The sequence below is a fragment of the Microplitis mediator genome, chromosome 11 (assembly GCF_029852145.1).
Source record: "Microplitis mediator isolate UGA2020A chromosome 11, iyMicMedi2.1, whole genome shotgun sequence".
NCBI classification, from domain to species: Eukaryota; Metazoa; Arthropoda; class Insecta; order Hymenoptera; family Braconidae; genus Microplitis; species Microplitis mediator.
In genome coordinates, this window is record NC_079979.1 from 4,234,204 (window position 1) to 4,255,668 (window position 21,465).

General features: G+C 32.2%; 1 protein-coding gene across 1 annotated transcript; it reads left to right on the forward strand.

Annotated features, from left to right (window-relative positions):
- The first annotated feature begins 1,170 nt into the window (after positions 1–1,170).
- LOC130677051 (uncharacterized) lies at positions 1,171–16,238 on the forward strand. Its single transcript, XM_057483611.1, has 6 exons — positions 1,171–1,332; positions 1,483–1,661; positions 1,734–1,791; positions 7,381–7,834; positions 12,085–12,252; positions 15,901–16,238. The coding sequence occupies exons 1-6, from the start codon at positions 1,326–1,328 to the stop codon at positions 16,037–16,039; spliced, it is 1,005 nt and encodes a 334-aa protein (XP_057339594.1). The 5' UTR covers positions 1,171–1,325; the 3' UTR covers positions 16,040–16,238.
- Positions 16,239–21,465: the final 5,227 nt, after the last annotated feature.

Consider the following 21,465-nt stretch of genomic DNA (forward strand, 5'->3'; position numbering starts at 1 on the left):
TACATCAATTTATTGTTAATTTGACTTGAAAAATTGAAAAGTATTACTACTTATATCCTCAAATTGTAGACATTTTTATGTATAAATTTGCTTACCTTTTGAAATGGTAAGAATGAATATTACTGACTTTTTTTTTCTAATAAAAAGTTACCTCTAAATTCCCTCCATATTCGGGCAGCCAATTTCAGGCAATTTCAATGTCAAATTACTGTCAATTTCGAGCTAAAGTGGCTATTAGGGAACTTACTGTACAATTTGACGTAAATTTACTACTCGAATTAGAATTCAAATTCACTTCAAAAGTTGACTAGAAAAAAGTTGTCATCAATTTTCAGGCAAATTTTATGTCAATTTATTGTTAATTTGACTTGAAAAATTGCAAAGTATTTTTTTACCCTCAAATCGTAGACGCATTCCCTGATAGCCAGAGTTTCTGATCAGAAAGTTGGTGTACCTGAGTTGCGACCAACTTGACGACAACTTTCAGCTTGTGTAACTGTTGACTACAAGTTGGTTACAAGTTGCTGAGAAACTTGGCGACAATCTACTGCCGCAACCTGTCACCAAGTTTTGAGCAACTTGTAGACAAGTTTCTCGGAAAGTTGCCGTTAACTTATGAAAATGCCAACTTTGTGGCCAACTTGGAGTTGGGGCAGTAGGTTGTTGACAAGTTGTGGCCAACTTTGCCATCAGGGTAAAAAGTTACCTCTAAATTGAAGAAAAATTAAGCGCAAATTTTTCTTTTTAACTTTAGCTGTGAAATTGTCGGCAAATTTTGGTAGCAGATTTCAGGTAATCTCAACATCAAATTACTGTCAATTTCAAGCTAAAGTGGCTATTAGCTATTTATTTAAAGTTTCTTATAATAAAAATATATAATTTAATAAGTATGTGCCACGACGATTTATTATTTAAATTATTGACTAAATATTGATAAGACGCGATAAGTGTTGTAAGATATCAATATATAATTTCAAATGAAATTTAAATGCGCGCCTATTTATGGATCTCAAGTTCACTAATTAATTAACAGGTGGAGGCACCTGAGACCACTGAGGACATAACAATCGAGAAGGGAAATTTTAAGCTTACTAAAATGTAGTAACCTTGAGGAATTTGGAGTAAAGTTGTCACACTGTCGATGTCAGGTGACTTTGTATATAGTTGTTGACAAGTGTATTGTATATATATCTTGACAAATCATAACAAAACTCGATTTCTTCAAGTACATACTCAATTATAAATTAATTTTTTTATTTTTTACGGATCATTCGAGTAATTATTTTCACAAATAAAACTAACATTTAACGTACAAATAAAAAAAAATGACTCGTAAGTATTTACAGTTGATTAATACTAACACTAATATGAACAAAATGGATAAACTTAATCCCGGTTATGTTAATTGAAAAAACTAGTTAGTTCATTAATTACAAAAATTAAAATAAATTTAATAAATGAATTGATGTTTTCTTTTTCTAGAATCTCAGCAGAGTCAACTTAATTCAGTCTTACAAAAGTTTAAGTTTGAAGAATTAGAGTCGACTGTGTTGCCAGAATTTCCAGAGATAACATGGAATCAGATAAGAACTTGTTTAATTAAAAATCATGAAAGTTTTACTACATCAAACGTATTAAAAGTAATCAATCGATTAATTAATGTAAGTGTAGGTAATTTTAAAAATATTCTTTTACCGTGACAAGTGTAAAATCTATTGCTATATTTGTTATAGGCGAAAAAAATAAGTGAAAAAGACCTGAAGAATCGTTTAAATCGTTTGGAAATTATTGGTAAAATATAATTATTTATTAACGAAATTCCTTTTATCGATTTGCCTTGCTTGAAAAAAATAAGATCGCCCGTAACTGAGTACACGTAATAGAAGTGAAAACTCTGGCGTTCTAAACCTCTACTTATAAATATATAATAAAGGGATTATAAAAGGGTTATAGCATTTTTAGGATTTATAAAAAGTGTTTAAGGCTGGACCGGGTCTAACGAAATCTCGAATTTAAGAATTCTAATTATTTATTAAATAATTATTATCACAGCGATTTTTTTAGCCCCCGACAAAGAGCAGAAGATGAACTTCCTCGGAAGATTTTCATCATTCGAATCCCATAAATATTAAAAACGTAGGGGAAGGTGGCCTAAAGCGGGTATGTTAACGTTAAGAGCCGAGGAAATCTAGTATTTGTATGATAACAATAATGATTTATTTTTTTTTTGATAGAGGATTTATCGATCTTTAAAATCAATAAGCAATATTGTATAAATTTGTATTAATTTATGATTTATTATTAAAATTAAAAAACACTCCGAAAAACCGCTTTGCCCTAGGGGGGGGGGGGCTAAAGCGGGTAATCCGTTCGGGCAAAGCGGGTTGGCACTACAATTAAGGAAAGTATACTTATTTTAGATATTTAAATAATAATTTTAGTTTCATTTAATCAGTCTTTAACAACTTAAATGACTAACTTATTAAATATAGCAATACTTCAATATACATGACTATTTAATCGGTAACTTGTAATTAAATTTTTTCGTTAATTATATAAATAATAATATTCGACTAATTATTCAGTCTTTTGCAGATTTTGGTGTATTACTGTACAGTACGCACCAGGTATCGGTAAAAAATAATTTTAGACTATTTTAATTAGTCTTTAGCAGTTTTTGCCCTACCCGCTTTGCCCGAGAACACGTTTTTTATCCAAGTGATGCTAAACTCAAATAATTCAAAACAAAATGCTAATATTTTTCCCTCAATTTTAACTTAAATAGGCTCAAAATAATAGAAAATTATCAACGATATAATAAGTGTATTCGATTTTGAATAATCAGAAACTATATACCTTTAATTTTTTAAAGAAATGATTAATTTTTTTTTAATTGCGTGTAATTAAGCCATACCGCTTCATTAATGCTCGTTTGGGACTGAGCGAAACTCGGAAGTACTCGGGTAACCTCGACATATGCATACCTTGTCCCTTGTGTTTCATGCATCGGCGTACAAGGGCCTACCCGCTTTAGGCGGGGTACCCATTTTGGGCCACCTTCCCCTAATAAAAAATTTTAAGTTCGAGATTTTGTTAGGTACGGCTCAGCCTTAAAAAATCAAAATGAGAATAATACAAACAAAATATCAGTTGTATTCTTTAGTTTACTATCTCGATATTTGCAGTGTTGTATCGACTTGACACTTTCCTTTCGTCTAGGATTTAGAATCGTTATTTACATTCAGATCAAATTTTCCACGCAGAACAATTTTTTAAATTTTTTAGTGATTTTTGAAAAGCTGTAACTTTGTGAAAAATAATTGTATCGAGATGTAAAAAAAAAGCATTTTGAAGCTTGAAATTTCTAGTTTCGTAATGTTTTATCGAAATTGGCTTAAATTTACAGTTAACGCTCAGTCGAGAAATGTCGTGAAACAATAATTTTACAAATTTGTTTTTTCTTTTAAAAGATCTACGGGCCAGGGAAAATTTTTAACTTCCGCTAAAAAAAATCGCAGATTTTCGAAAAATTCGGGAAGTTATTGGTTTCACCCCGATTTTAAAAAATCGAGTTTTCATCAGATGTCGAAGTTCGAAGGTACTACGATGTTATTCTGACATTTACAGAGAGATGTAGGTATGTATGTGTGTGTGTGTGGATGTGAACTTCTCATATCTTTTCATTGAACAAACCGGTCTAGATGGTTCTTGCGGCATTTGAAATAGTTCTTCTGAACTTAAATTTCCAATGAATTTCAGATCATTTAGTCGAACAGATTCTGAGATATTTAAGAATTAGAAAAAAGTACAAATTTTTTTTCGTTTTTTCTGAATACTTCGAAATCTATTGAACCGATCAATTCCAAAATCTAATCAGCTATAGAACTTGATAAAAGCTTTTGATCACCGCCAAGAACGTCTTAATCGGATAATCCGTTCGACAGATATCGTTGTCGAAGCAATTAAAAAAAATCGTTTTTTTGGAATAATATTTTCCACGTATCCGTCAATGCGAGTTATTGTTTCACGTTGTCTTAGAACATTAATAGCTTGCAACAATTCTTATCTTCATCTTCTTCTGAGGAAGCCGCGCTTGTCACAATATTCGTTAAAAATATCACTGAATCCATTATTTAAATACAATTTAATTTGATGACGCTTGAGTAAATTAAAAAAATACGTTAAACTTAAATATGCAAAACTTCGCGCAAAAATGGCGCCACTGCGCTACACTTCAGGTGCTCGCCGCGCATTTTAGTATGCGCCCATTATCTCCTTGCTTTAATTTCAGATTGAAAACTGATAAATCAAGTAAACACTCGAATCAAGTATGTAGCTGCAGTAGTTGAAATCGTAAAAATTATAAAATTATAGTAACATTATAGTAAGTTACAAAATTTACTAACAGATATGAATAAATACATTCTGTATTTTAATTACTACAAAACATTTAGTAAAATTTACTGGTTGGCAATTATTACATAAGAAGATATTTAAAATTATTATGCGTAATGTATTTTTTGCTAACACGATTATATTTTTTTACTTTCTGTATAGTAAATTCTACTATGTATAGATAAAATTAAAAGTTGGCGGGTATAGCATATACAAATATGTATTACAAATTCAGAAACCTTTGTTCAAAAGAGACATCGGGCGGTCAGACATAGGAAAAGACTCGCGCGCGGGTGATCAGCGTTCGAATCTCGGTTAAAACAAGTGATTTTTTAAAAATAAAAATCGATACCTACACCAATACAGATGACAGAAATAAGAATAATAATCAAAATGATAGCAATAATAATAAAAAGTTAAAACCTATTAAAAATTCAATTTCATTTATTTCCATTCTAATACAGTAAAATTTACTAAACGGGATAGTCAAATTTACTAAAAATATAGCCAAGTTTACTAATGCAGTTTATATTGAATTCCATATTCAAATAATAAAAATTACTAAATATAACTAAAAATTAATATGCAATATATTAGATTTTCCATAACTAGTATATAAGACAATACTAAACAAGTTGTAACTATTAATAATCGGATTTTTAATACTTCATATTTGACATATAAATTTTACTAAACGATATAATAAGTACTCTAAAATCAGAATATGAGAAATTACTATACGACTTGTGAAATATATTTATTTGTTTATGAATTTTTCATATAAATCATAAGCGTTTCAAGATTACTATCCAAATTTAGTAATTATTCTCATATTTTTTAGTAAAATTTACTACATTTTTTTCTCCGTGTAGGATGAAAAAATTATATTTTTCAAAATGACAACAAACAGATTTAAAAAAAAAATCTGGAAACCGGTTGACCCTGCGGGCCAGCCCTGAAACTTCCCACTGTTTTCGAGCTCAAGGAGCTCGAAAACACTCTTGTCAATACATGTTCGAGCTTTTTGAGTTTCGTATTAATTTCCGAGAATTCGAAAAATTAAATTAAATTTAATTTAATTTAACCAGTGAGTTAGAATATAAAACATACGGAAAAAATACCAGAATCAGTGATTATTTAAAATTTCTGATTGATATTATTTAAACTAATGAATCGATTGCAATAATTTATGAAGCGATTATTGAATACGATGAAAGCAAAGGTTCGGTATAATTTTCGGAACATATAACGATTTACATTATGCGTTCGTCGGGAAAAATGAAGTAATTTGTTATTTTTTCAATTTTTCATCGCCGATATCTTACGAACTAATAAACCGATTCTGATGTTTGAGGCATCATTTGGCGCAGTTTTCTACTCTTCGATGCTAAAACATATTTGGAGTCAATCGGTTTAGCGATTTTGAATTTATTAGAAAAAAAACCGTTTTTCACCATTTCATTCTCCCATGATATCTCTTGAACAAATTAACCGATTGAGATGCTTCTTGCGGCAATCGGCGCGTTTTATTGAGTTTTAGAGCTGATTAGATTTTGGAATCGATCGATTGAGCCTTCTTTTAGAAATTTTTAAAAAACTAAAAAGAAAAAATCTTTTATTTTTATTGATTTTATATATCGTCAAGTATATTTGACCGATTGATGTTAAATTTACAGTAAAGTTGATAGCTAGCAAGCTCTTTCAATTTCCACCGAATCTATTCAAATCGAATGATTAGTTAACAAGTTGTAAAAAGTTTACACACATACATATGGGGCATTCCACGCCAAATCGGGCGATTTGAAAAATTTTAATTTTTAATTTCCTCAATTTTTTTTTATTTTTGTGTACCCATCAAAAGACTCTTTTTCCGAGATGTTGAGATTTTTTTGATAACCGGTTCAAAAGATATTGAATTTTGAAAAAAAACCGCGTTTTTACGGTTTCCTGCTGATAACTTCTTAGCGAATGGTTCAAATCAAAATACTCACTGAATAAAAAACTATCGTTTTATCATGTACTTTTCGAAAGAAAATACAAAAAAATTATTTCGAGTGTTTTAATACGTGTTTTTTGATTTTTAAAATTTAAATTGCATTTTTTAAAGTGAGTGCATATTTTGATTTTCTTCAAAATTTTTTACAGTGAATTACTACTCAAACCACAACTTTTTAGGCCGGTCTGGTCGTGGGTTCTCGATGGCTACTATTTTTTTTTCGATTTTTGAAAATTAAAAAATAATTTTTTTTCTCTATTTTCCCAAATTTTATCACTGGCTTCTCTCTTTCAATGTCTTTTGAAAAACTTCACGTATATTTTTTATTATTACAAGTATAGGAAATTGTTAATAATTGAAAAACTTTTATCTAAATAAAGAAAATATTTATTGCAGGAAGTTGTATTAAAAAATAATCACTAGTCTTTTTTAATTATTAACAATTCCCTAAGAAGTTATCAGTAAAAAAGCGGTTTTTTTTTTAATTCAATATCTTTTGAACCGGTTATCAAAAAAATCTCAACATCTCGGAAAAAGAGTCTTTTGATGGGAACACAAAAATAAAAAAAAAATAGAGGAAATCAAAAATTAAAATTTTTCAAACCGTTCGATTTGGCGTGGAATGCCCTATATACACTCGAAAATCATTCTGAAAACAGTCAGAATAGCTGCCTAGGACCTCAAAACATCGGCAGCTGATGGAATTTCGATTTTTGAAAATCGGGTTGAAAACAATAATTTCCCGAATTTTTCGAAAATCTTCTATTTCCTTACTGGGATGTTAAAAATTATTTTTCGATAATGCATGATTAAAATAATAATGTTGTAAAATGATTTACTTATTTATCATGTAAATAACTTAAAATCATAAAATATTTTTCTGCAGTCATATAATATAAATATTCAAAAAATGGGAAAGAAACGTCAACTAAGTATAGAATGTCTTATATATCTTTATACAAAGATATTGATACGATTATGTTTTCCAGATATCAGCCGTCACTCAAATAGGAAAATGTGGCATGCATATGAACTGAAAAACCGTAAAGATGATTATTACAATGAGTATGGAATTCATGAAATTCAAAATAATATGTCACATTGTTTTAATGCACTACAAATGAAAATGCATATTAAATCAGAAGTGTATAATGACATTGTGTTCATAATTATTCGTGAAAAGAAAACACGTCGCTTATCACCAATTTGTATTGCACTATTTTTAGAGCAAGATATTTTTTTTTGTTCAAATAAGACAGTATCTAAAGAATTTTTACATGTTATCGTTAAAAGTACTGGCTACTCTGAATGCAAAAAAATATTACTTTCTGGTAAGAATATTAGTTCGCTAATAAAAATTCACCTCATTAAAAAACGAAATGCCGTCGAAGGTAATGATATGTGTATTGACGAGGAATTTGAAGAAGCTCCTGCGATTGTCGGGTAAATATTTTAATAATTTATTATTCATGGTTCCAAACTTTGCAATACTACACTCATCTGAGAAATTGAGGAAACGGAAAAATTTTATAAATTTTGTAGTGATTTTTGAAAGGCTGTTTCTCAGTAAAAAATGGTTGTATCGCGAATAAAAAAATTTGGGCAACGGTTGGCCCTGCGAGCTCCTTGAGTCATCAACTTTCTTGTGAATTTTAGATTAATCAATTGAATAGACTCAAAAATAATGAAGAAATACGAAAAAAAAAAAAAATTTTTTTTTTAGTTTTTTTTTTAATTTCTCGAAAACAACTTGATCAATCGATTCCAAAATCTAATCAGCACTGGAGTTACTTAATACGCTTTGGTAACCGCAAGAAACATCTCAATCGGTTGATTTGTTTAAGAAGTATCGTTAGAGAAAGAATATAACCGGTGGCCAAGTTACTGGGCTAGCTCTTGTCCTGGCCAAGGTCACTTATAATTTACTTAATAAATTAATTAATGTGAGCTGGGGGTTCGCCTCGTTTCCTTGAAATCTGCGCTTAAAAAATTATAAAAGGAAAAGAGCCTGGTAATTTATTCAGTAAAGATTTGATTTTCAAGAAAAATATTTTATTTAATCAATTTTTCCCCAATTTGTTACATATAAGAATTCCCCAATTTTATTTCATTGAATTAATATAGATCAAATTTAGTATATCATTTTTAACATTTTAATTTACGTGGTAGGAGACCAAGTATAATTTTAATTGGGGGAAAATGGAATCCCACTTATGGTGTACCTTACTGCGTGTTTCATCCCTATAGTTGTAGGTGAAAAATGGCCCTCAATAAGCGTAGACAGCAAACGATGTAGGCCCAATCTTCGGTGGTAGAAAATCCCTGGAAATGAACAGCAACGATTGCGGTAACACTCTCAAATTTTATCGGCACAACTCAATTTTATTTTAACTTTATTAGAAATTTGACTCAAAATATGTTTATATGACCAATTTAACGTTATTCAAATAATATTTCAAAATAATCACTGCGGCTATTAATACCGGACGACCAAACTCAAGGATATACAATAGGGCGTTTAAAAAAAAAACAAGAATTTTTTTTTTTTCTCGGAACCAGGCTCAAAAGTTTCGTTTAGATGCCAAAATAGGCCTCTGAAAATATGAGCCCTTAATATTAATATTAAGGTAGTCCGCATTGCACTTTTTGATTTTCCATAAGAATAACACAGGAAAAAAACATTTTTTTTCTTCTGATTTTTGAAACTAATGAACCGTAAATTACATTGTAATGTCCATCACATATTTTTGTAGAGAATTAAACGTTCTACAAAAAAAGTCTCTTATCATTTTTTGATAAATTCGTCTGCACGAAAGTTATTGGAGCTGGAAGCCAAATCTACAGAAAATTTCGAGATCTTTTTACTTTTCCAGCAAAACTATTAGACTTATCAAAAAATGTCATAGGACCTTTTTTGTAGACAATTTTTTTCCCTACAAATTATTTTCAATAAAATTCATTCAAATTCCGCATTGTTTTTTAGTTATTTTCATTTTAACGTTAAGTTCTCAAAATCGATTAGAAAACTATTATTTTTATGAGCTCGGCATTTAAATGAAAATAACTAGAAAACAATGCGGAATTTGAATGAATTTTATTGAAAATAATTTGTAGGGAATAAAGTTGTCTACAAAAAAAGTCCTATGACATTTTTTGATAAGTCTAATAGTTTTGCTGGAAAAGTAAAAAGATCTCGAAATTTTCTGTAGATTTGACTTCCAGCTCCAATAACTTTCGTGCAGACGAATTTATCAAAAAATGATAAGAGACTTTTTTTGTAGAACGTTCAATTCTCTACAAAAATATGTGATGGACATTACAATGTAATTTACGGTTCATTAGTTTCAAAAATCAGAAGAAGAAAATTTTTTTTTTCCTGTGTTATTCTTATGGAAAATCAAAAAGTGCAATGCGGACTACCTTAATATTAATATTAAGGGCTCATATTTTCAGAGGCCTATTTTGGCATCTAAACGAAACTTTTGAGCCTGGTTCCGAGAAAAAAAAAATTCTTGTTTTTTTTGAAATGCCCTAATATACAATAAATTTAATAAAAGTCGTCACTGGGACTAAATGACTAGATGTGGCTAGACTTATCGCTGGGCCGGCTCAAGTAAATTGTAATGAGCTCTGGTAGTAGAGTAGGGACCTCGCCAAGCGTCATCAGTACACTACCCTACTGGTTCACTCAGGGTGGTAGCCAGGGCCTAAGTCCTCTAGCAAGTGTTTATTGGCCATTTTATAGGAAAATTCTAGGGGCGTGGAACTACCCGATTGTCGTCTCAATTCAAGTAGAATTCGATCTAGGGGGCCTCTGACATGGCCCAAAGTGACTGATGAGTGTTAATTAACATACAAATAGTGTGTTAGATGGCTGTAGGTTGATCTAAATATTCGCGCTCGATTTTCAAGTCGAAAATGAAAAACACACTGTTACAAGAAGTAATTAAAAACGGTTTTTTTCAAATATCTTCGAAAAAATTAGATCGGTAGATTTTTAATTCTAATCAGCTCTTGAACTCAATAAACCGCACCAATTGCTGCCTGGACTATCTCAATCAGTTAATTTGCTCGAGCGATAATCGTTGGGGAAAGAAAAGTAAAAAACGGTTTTTTTCGAATATCTTCGAAAAGACTGAATTCAGCGAATTTTAATTTTAATAAGCTATACAACTCAATAATCCTCGTCGAATGCCACCTTAACTACCAAAATCTTATCATTTCTTCAAGAGATATCGTGAACAAATTTCAAAAAAGTGTTTTTTTCTAATAAACTTAAAATCGCTGAATCGATTGATTCAAAATATTATTAAGCGTCAAAGGCTGAAAAACGGCGTCAAATGCCGCTTTAAATTTCAAAATCAGTTAATTAGCTCCTAAGATATCGGTGATGAAAAATTAAACAAATAACAATTTACTTGATTTTTCCCGAATAACACATTATTTAAGTCATTATTATTAATGTGCTCCAATTGTACAACTTCTGCAGTTTTTTTTACAATGTTTTACCCTCTAATGCCCGAAGTTCTTTCCTTTTTTATACTCCCTAAGCTCTTTCTCCCTTTATTTTTGCGGCTGAGGCTCGACTTGTGCTTTTATACTGTACTGCGTCAATTACGGTGATGCTCTACTACCTCACCTTGCGGTGGAGGTGCAGTGGTGTAGGAAAACCACAGAGGAAACCTAGCCAGTACAGTTCGGTTTGGGTGAGGCTTCAGTGATCAATAAAATTCCTATTTTACTGATCACTGAATCTTCATTCCGCGCCTAACGGTCAGAGACCTTCGTTCGAACCCGACGCGTGGCTAAACGGTCACCCAGCCAAGCAGCAATCATGCTCGATCTACTTAACTTTGGTGATCGCCTGAGCCACGCGCGTGTCGAACGGCTGCCTCAGCCGCTGCCATTATGTAAATCATTATATGTTCCAAAAATTATACCGAACCTTTGCTTTCCAAGTGTTTGATGATCGCTAGATAAATAACTGCAATCGGTTCGTAGGTTTAAATATTATCATCTTAACAGATTTAAAAAAATTAATAATTTTAACATTTTGTTCCGTATGTTTCATATCTGAACTCGCTGGTTTAATTTTAAGTTCATGTTACTCTCCGTCTTATCGCTTCTATTAATTTCTGTCGAAAAACATTGAACTAATTAAGCATAATTGTGAGCAAAACGTTAAAAAACGATCCTTATTGATTATTTTTAATATCTCGAATTCTCGGAGATTGATACAAAACCTGACTTTTTTCGAGCTCGAAGAGCTCGACAATAATGTTTTTGAGCTTCTCGAGCTCGAAAACAATGGAAAGTTTCGAGGCTGGCCCACAGGGTCAACCGTTTTCCAGATTTAATTTCTTTGCGTCCACAGATTTAGGAAAATTTCGTTCGGTTAAATAAATGCCAAGCTCAGTTGAAAAATTTATTCAGCTGTAATTTGTGTTTTTTTTTTTTTTTCATCCCTGTACAACAATTTTTTGCTGAGATCTCGGCCTTTAAAGGAAAAATGACGGCTTTGTCTTTAATTACTGATGTTTCAATCTATTTACAGTTCAATCTATTCACAATAGCCCCGTAAATTTATGAGTTAATCCATCGAACAGTTTTTTTGTTCAAAATAATCCATTCTTTTTTCTGTTTCCTTAATTATTTGAATTCCTAATTATATTCATTATTCATAATTATTTCAGGCCTACAGGGATTGACTTTAAGCAAAACCAACATCGAAGAAAGCACCTTGAGCAATATTTTGGTCGAGATGAGATAATTTTAGAGTCATTGATAGTAAAAAATCGGGGTGTACCATGGGCTGATCCGAAAATCGCATCAAAGTTACATAACGTTAAAATAAATATGCAGTAAGTAATGAAATACTTTTTTTGTGAATAATAATAATAATAACATTAGAATATCTTATAATTAAAATAATAACATAATTAGAAATCGAAAGTAATGTGAGTTGATGTTTTCATTGCTCTTATAACAATATCACAGGTCCACAAAAAAAAGTTATGTGTGCTGGGTGTCAAACTATGATTTTCTGGAGTACTCTTTCTCGCTGAACACGAATCTGAAGTCAGAATTGGGGATCAAACTGCAAATACTCGAGAAAAACCCAAAAAACCGATAAAAACCACGATATAGTAAATTTTTCTGTATGGCGATAATGTTCTTATAGACTTCGTCGTTTTCTGGCCCTTTTGTTTAAATGACCTATGCAGTGAATTTCTGATGCGCTTTTTTCCTCTCTTTTGAGTTTCCCGTTGTAGCATTCAACAGTAATCTGCAAACAGATTTACTCCTCACTGTCCCTGAAATCACCGATCAAATTCCTTAAGATCTTGGTGAAATCTTTTTCCTTACTTGTCACTAAAGTCTCTGTTATTCTCCGAAAATTGGTCGAGATGAGAATCAAGAAAATGCATCTTCAAATTCATTAGGCAACCTGAACTCTGAAAGTTTTTTATCATAGTTGCCACAATGTTTTGTCTTGTATTATGTCTAATCCACTAGTCAAACTTTCTCGTGACGCATCATCTTCTAAGCCTATAAAGTTTGCTACTGGTTGTTGCATACTTGACACAGAAGGGTAAGAAATTTTTTCCTTATGCAATCGGCCCATGTGCACAGCCTTTCATTTATCGTGCAAAAGTAGCAATTAGTTGCACCAAGTGGCTTTCTCCACATGGCTGGAGTTTTAAATTTAAGTTTCTCTTTAACCTAATCCTTTTCAAATCGGTTAATCATGTTGTAACATAAACCACAAACAGAGTTAGGAATCCAATTTTTGAGATGAAAAAAAACTTTCATATCCAAGCACTTTTCATACAAAGTCACGAATCAATTTGTAAGCTTCTTTAAATATTTTTCCCTTATGTATTTCGCACAAACAAAGCAAAAGACATTGGGATTTCCAAAACATTCGTGCCTGTCTCGGGTACTAGAAGCTCCAGCGAAATATTGAGCAGAAAAATCACAATCCATTAAAATAAATAAACCCCGCATGCTTAAATACCTGACCCGATCGCAGTTAAGTCAACCACCCTAGAAGTGATAACCCTCATACCTCCCTTGGTCTAAGTATGAGGGCTTTTCGACTTCGACGAAGACAATGTCAACTCGTCGTCGGACACACTACGGCATCATCCTCATATTTTAACGCTTCCCTGCATTACAGTGCGCCTTCGCTGGCTTGATACCACGAAATGTTGACTAGAAAATCATTCTACACATCCCATTAAACGGCAGTTGTCATCGTAGTCCAACCATTCCGTGGGAACAGGTTTCTACCGGTGAATGTACCGATTTAACTGACCGATTTTATATTTTTTGGAAATGAGACAGAATAGGCAATGAATCTATGCAAGTGCAAATTACGGTTGAATACTACAGAGAGAAATAAGCAAAAACCGCGTCATAATGTTATCATGTTGAAAAAATTACCAAACCGTGATTTTTATCGGTTTTTTTTTTATTTTTATCGAATATCCGCAGTTTGACCCCCAATTCGGACTTCAGATTAGTGTTCTGCAGGAAAAAACACGCCAGACAATTATAGTCTAACTTCCAGCACACACCACTTTTTTTTGTGGACCTGTGTATTTAATCATACCATGTTTATAGGATGATTTAAAGTTACACTGAGAGGAAAAAGTGCATATTTTCAAGTAAAAATACTTGATTCAAGTATTTTAGATACTTAAATAGTACCAAGTAAATAATTTCTTAATTCTAGTAAAAATACTTGTGAAATCTATTAATACTAAAAACTCAGGTTTAGTAAAAAAATACTAATGTTAAATAATAGAAAATTGAAATTTAGTATCTAAAATAATTGAAATAAATGATTAAAATACTCCAATTAAATAATAAAAATTCACATCTAGTAGTTGAAATACTTAAGTTCAATAATTGAAAATTGAAGATTAGTATTTAAAATACTCGTGATCGATATTTAAATATTCTAATTTAGCATTTAAAATACTTAAATTTAATAATTATATGTTTTCATTTATTATTTAAAACACTTAAGTATAATAATTGAAAATTTTCATTTAGTATCTGAACAACTTAAGTTCAGTAATTAAAAATTTATATTTAGTAATTACAATACTTAAGTATAATAATCAAATTTTCTCATTTAGTGTATAAAATATTCAAGTTCACTAAGTAACATTTATATTTAGTATTAAAACATAATCCGTATGGATGCTTCTTCGGATTCCTCTGCGCTGTTTGATATGACTGAAAAACATTCCAAAAATCTACTCACAAGTATTTTCCCCGAGGGTACTTGAACTCTTCTACTAGGAAATTCTCCTGTAGCGAGTAGTTGCCAGAGTGACTTTTCCACTCCTTCGAGCGGAACTTATTATTTCTATTCTAACTGTCCAACTAGGAAAATTTTGCAGCGCTCTTCTGCGCCTAGCGGCGACTCCTGGTACTAATTTTTTCTTTTGCACTCTGCGTCTGCACACTTTGTTATTTTCACTCGCCTTATTTTTTCTCTTTCTCTTTAATCATTTAAATTTATTTATTTTTTTTTTTACACCATTGTATTTTTTTGCATTTATTTGTTTTTCTTTTGATAATTTTTTTTTTTTTATATACTTAAATGTTGTAACTCGTCACACCATGAAAAAAAATTCCTTAAGTTGAGAAAAAAATACTCTCGAACTGAAAAAAAAAATCACTTGAGCTGAGAAATTTTTTCACTTACTTTAAAATTTTTCTTGTTTTAGTTCAAGAACTTTCTTTTGACTTAATACAAAAAATGTCTTTAGCCAAGAATAAAGTTTCTTGACTTGAGAAAAAAATATTCTCAAACTAAAAAAAAAATCACTTGGGATGAGAAATTTTTTGCTTAGTTTAAATTTTTTTTTATTTTAGCTTAAGAATTTTTTATTTGACTCAATACGAAAAATGTCTTTAGCTAAAAAGAAAGTTTCTTGACATGAGAGAAAAATATTCTTGCTTGGAAAAAAATTCCTTGGTCCAAGAAAGATTTTTCTTGGCTTATGTAATTGCTTTTTTGAATATAGAAATATGTCAACTGAATTCAAGAAATAATTGCTTGTGACGAGTAACTTATGTGTCTAGTATTATATTACTAGATCGAAGCAATAGTTGCTAAAAATAAGAAATATTATACTTCAATTTAGGAAAAATTTCTTGTTCTAAGTATTCACAGAAATAAGTAAAAAAAAATACTTGAAAAAAAATTTTTTTTCTCTCAGTGTATGTTTTAATTAATATAATATTTAATATTAATATCAAGTAATCCGAATAATTTATGATAAAGTGATAAAACTATGTATTTAAGTTTAATTTAAGATTAATAATTTTTTTACTGCTTGTATACTGCCACAATTAGATGAAAGCATTTACTGCCTTTTACCTAATTACGGCAGTATATTTAACACAATACAATATTCAAATAATCACAATATGATATATATGTATGTGTGTATATGTGTATAGATAAAAATATAAATATATATTTCTAGATGGGAATTCAGAAGCACAAATCTTAAAAAATTTCTATCTGAATGTACAGATCAAAGAGTTTTAGTAACGCCACTACCAGAATATGCTAAACACTTTCTAAAATCCGGTGAAAATGAATTAACAGTACAACGAGTCTAAAAGAAAGACAAATAACCTTTTTTTTTATTTTCTAGAATTGTTATATACATAAGTTAACATCTATGCTGAAAAATATTTAAGATATTAATTTTACTCAAAAATTTTAATTACTTATAGAAAAACAAAAAATTTCATAATATTTTTGTACAAAATAGTTTTGGTTGAAGTAATATATGGAATAAATAAACAATAAATACTTATAATGTCTAAATAGAAGATTTATTTATAGCAGTTTTTCGTGTAACCGTCAAAATGAACTCAAGATCATAAAAAAATTTTTCATTATGACGGTTCATACAATTCATGACGCCCGCGTTCACCTACACATTTATGGACAAACTCTGTTGAACTAAGAGTGATTTTATACAAACTAATACACGTTCGTTTAATGAAGACAAAACAAAAGAAAATGCAGTCACTAGGAACTGCCGATATAAGTGGAAACTTGAAACTATGAAATAGTATGTGGTTTTTTTAACTTCCCGCTAAGAAAATTGTAAATTTTCAAAAATTCGGGAAGTTATTGGTTTCGGTCCGATTTACGAAAATCGAATTTTCATCAGATGTCGACGTTTTGAGGTCCTAAGAAGCTATTCTGACTAATTTCACGATGATGTCCGAGTGTATGTATGTATGTATGTACGTACGTACGTACGTATGTAAATACCTGTATCTTTTGAACAGATGAACCGATTTTGAACTTTAAGGTGTCATTCGACGCGGCTTGTCAATACCTTGAAGCTGAAAGAAAATGGAACTTGATCGGTAGGGCTCGTTCAGAGATATTCCAAAAATAAAGTTTTTTCAAAAATGTTTTTTTTGGATAACTTTTAATGTGCTAGATGGATTGATTCCAAAATGGACTGGGCTCTAGAGCTTTATAAGCCGCGTCGAATGCCACCTCAACCATCAAAATCGGTTCATTCGTTCAAAAGAAACCGTTGTCGAAAGAGTTAAAAAAATCTTTTTTTTTAGTTTTTTTGAAATATCTCAAAATCGACTCGATAAATCAATTTCAAAATTTGATCAGCTTTAGAACTTGATAAAACGCGTCGATTGCCACCTCAACCGTCTCAATCGGTTAATTCGTTTGAGAGATATCATTGGAGAAAAAATGGTAAAAAACGTTTTTTTTCGAAAACAACAGCATACAAACGTATTTTCGAGCTCGAAGAGCTCGAAAATGTATTCACAATAATGTTTTCGAGGTTCTTGAGCTCGAAAACAGCGGGAAGTTTTGGGGCTGGCCCGCAGGGTCAACTGACAGACCGATTTTTTTTTGGTGATCGTCTCTTTTTTCTCATGCGATAATTTCTTGCGACAAAATTTCTCAGCAATAATTGCACCAGGCATAATTTCTTTCCGGAATAATGTCTCGGTGAAAAACCTTCTTTAGTTATAATTTCTCAGGCGGAAAATTTTTCCGATGTTAAATTGTGCTCCTTATGTTAGAGAAAGTTTAGCTGTGAAATTTTTGTTTCAGAAAATACTTTTGGATTAATGAAAGCAGGGAGCCGTATTTAATCTGTTTTTGTTTCCTCGCCGGTGTTCGCCCTTCCCTTTGCTATTATTCGTTTTCTTTGCTGTTGTATTCTGACTCTTTTACTAGCTTTCCATTCCCTCTACTATCTTTCGATGAAAATTATTTGATAGTTATTGGCGTAACTAGTAGGGTAAGTTATTTATAATGTGTCAGGGCAATGTGTTTAGCACTCATCTCCGGTACGCAGTATGCACTCGCTTCGCTTGTGCCTGCGCACCTACGAATCGAGCTAACACCACATCGCGGGTGACGGATTATGACTTAGCCTACATCGCCTACATGTTGCGCCCATAATTTTATTTAACTCATGTGCGCTATTCACGTTTTATTAATTGTCTAAAATGTGAAGTCTAAATAATTGTTTAGCGCCACGGTAAAAAAAAAACTTATAATATTAAGAATATGACAAAATTATAGAAATGTAGATTTAATTGAATGGAAATTGAAACTCAATAAGTCAAATATTTAACTCCGTTAAAAACATTCGGCACCACAATCTTTGCTACTCAATGGGTAACAACAGGGAGTTGTAATTACCCAATATTTCGTTAGAGCTTGAAATATAGTTACTTTCATTGTTATTACGTCACAACGGCCAAGACTGTAGGCATCTTCATTGCGTTCTAGCAAATAATTTGTCACCAGTCGGTAAACGGCGATTAGGGGTTCGGATTTTAGGCATGATAAAACATGAGTAGCGCGATGAGTTGAATAATAGTATATTGCATAGTTAGGATACTAAGATAGTCTTTATGTGGCGAGTGCAATGTTTTCAGCACGAGTAGGGTTACATACGCGGGCCGAAGGCGGATAAAGACTATCTGAGTATCCTACTATGCACTATATTTTATTCAACAATTGCCTGATTTACGTGATTAATGACAATCTGCGAAGCGAAGTCTGTGGCTGTTTAGCGACACGGTGCACCAACAAAATTACAACAAACCATCGGTTTTAAAATTCAGAATTCATATTTAATTGATTTTAAATTTACTCGGATGTTTTAATTATTAATTTTGATATTTATTAACAAATAAATACAACACAATCACGCAGTATAACCTACTCCCCATATGATGAATTGAAGTAACCATATTTAGTGTACTAGCCGTTCAACATGGATTTTGACAAAAAACTTTAAGTCGTTCAACGAGTTCTTACAATGTTTAATAGATGGAGCTCAGTTAAAAATCTTGAGACGCGTGGTGAAAAGTCATTTCACCACTCACTTTTCACAACTTCGGTGAAAGCCGAGGACATCTATTTTGATTTTACTCAACTTCTTTGCACCGGTCGGTAAACAGCCGTTTAGGGTTCGCAACGCAGATGTCATAAAGCGCGCAAATCAGGCCTGCGTTGAATAAAATTAATTATTGTGTTATTACTCTGTTTTCGTTTCTTCATAGTTGTTGATTATTTCATTTGATGTTCTTTGATCTATGATAATTGTTCTATTACTGTCTATATCGCTACGTGTTTTGATATATATTTTTATTCATATATTCTCAATATGCTGCTGCATTTTGTTTTATTTTTTAAGTCTATGTTGTCTATAGATTATTTTAAGTTTATAGATAAATTGAGAAAAATATAGATAGCCCGAGCTGGGAATCGAACCCAGACCATGTCGGTATCGCGCCGAGTGCTCTACTAGTTGACCTATCCAGTACTATACTATATTCCGTTCAATTTGATCTATAACTTATTGAGCCACACCGTCCATCGTACGGTAATACACCAATTTTAAAATATAGTGGAACCTAAACATACAATTAACCTTTTCAATAAGACAATTTATAGATAAATTGAGAAAAATATAGATAGCTTGAACTGGTCGGGAATCAAGTACAGGGGACAAATTAATTAAATTAATGATCCAGGGGATCAGGCCGGTGGCCAATTTTAAATAAGTTCAGGGGACAAATAATTATATAAAGATCCAGAGGATCTGGCCGGTGGCCCTAGTTATAAGAATAAGAGTCCAGGGAATTTCATAGTTGTAAGAATAAAAGTCCAGGGGACTCATTAGTTTTAATTAATAAAAGTCCGGTGGACAACTTCAATATAAGATATTTATAAGTAAAATAAAAGCCCGGTGGGCAAAGTTGTTATTTGATGAATAAACAATTATCAATTATATTGAATAAGATTGTGTTAACTAAATTTAATCCCTCACCCTTCCTCACTCTTATAATATTTCAACGACCCTGATTTTTGGAATTAACATCTCCGGTTCTGGAAGGCCAAGTTTATCTTCCAGTGGCGCCCTGATTAAGATCTATTAATAAAGGAGCCAAAACTTGGAAAGGTGGAGATAGACCCTATTACACACATGTTAGAAAATCTGATAGTTTCTCATAAATTTTTATGAAGATTTTATGAGTATGAATTATCAGTTCTATGAGAAAATGTTATCGACAATTCTAGGCCATATACATGCATCTGTAAGAATATTAATCTATCGTTTTTTTAACTCGGGCACTAAGGAATGAGTTAGCTTACCCCAACCAAACGTTTCTTGAGAACCAGACTTTCACAGTTGATATGGTGAAAAAGAATTAGACTTATTCATTGCATCAATATTAAAAATTAAATGACATTTTTTTACATGAATATCCCAATGAATTGAATTGAAATTGTATCAGACATTTTTATTAACATGTCTTCGTTGCAATCCCTCGCAAATTTGAATCACGGTGGAAACACCGTAGAAGTGTAAACACCGTGGATCCACCGTGGTTACACGGTGGGTTTTTTCCATTTCACCACCGGGTATACACAGTGTATCCACTGTGATTACGCGGTGTATCCACCGTGATTCCACGGTGGCTTGACCACTGTGTATACATGGTGTTTCCACCGTGATTACGCGGTGTATCCACCGTAATTCCACGGTGGCTTTGTGCTATTTCACCACCGTAATGTTTGTGCTATCCACCGCGTAATCACAGTGGAAACACCGTGTATCCACAGTGGTCAAGCCACCGTGGAATCACAGTAGTAAAATGGAACAAATCCACCGTGTTTCCACCGTGATTCAAATCTGCGAGGGATAGTATGTTTTTTATAGCACTTTTGCTTACAATATCTGTACCCTCGCAGATTTGAATCACGGTGTAAACACCGTGAATTCATCGTGGTTACACGGTGGGTTTGTTCCATTTCACCACCGGGTAAACACAGTGTATCCACTGTGATTATGCGGTGTATCCACCGTGATTCCACGGTGGCTTTGTGCTATTTCACCACCGTAATGTTTGTGCTATCCACCGCGTAATCACAGTGGAAACACCGTGTATCCACAGTGGTCAAGCCACCGTGGAATCACAGTAGTAAAATGGAACAAATCCACCGTGTTTCCACCGTGATTTAAATCTGCGAGGGATAGTATGTTTTTTATAGCACTTTTGCTTACAATATCTGTACCCTCGCAGATTTGAATCACGGTGGAAACACCGTGGAAGTGTAAACACCGTGAATTCATCGTGGTTACACGGTGGGTTTGTTCCATTTCACCACCGGGTAAACACAGTGTATCCACTGTGATTACGCGGTTTATCCATCGTGATTCCACTGTGGCTTGACCACTGTGTATACACGGTGTTTCCACTGTAATTACGCGGTGTATCCACCGTGATTCCACGGTGGCTTTGTGCTATTTCACCACCGTGGTTCCACGCTGTATCCACCGCGTAATCACAGTGAAAACATCGTGTATACACAGTGGTAAAGCCACCGTGGAATCATGGTGGATACACCGCGTAATCACAGTGGTAAAATGGAACATACCCACCGTGTTCCCACCGTGATTCAAATCTGCGAGGGTATAAATTAGGGAAATAAATAAATGTGAGTGTGATGTTGAAAAATTATTAAGCAAGAG

Bases quoted from the DNA above. Each gene is read 5' to 3' on its own strand.
- LOC130677051 (XM_057483611.1), top strand. The intron at 1,792-7,380 runs GTAAAATATAAT...TATGTTTTCCAG, and splicing joins AAATCGTTTGGAAATTATTG to ATATCAGCCGTCACTCAAAT. The intron at 7,835-12,084 runs GTAAATATTTTA...TAATTATTTCAG, and splicing joins GAAGCTCCTGCGATTGTCGG to GCCTACAGGGATTGACTTTA.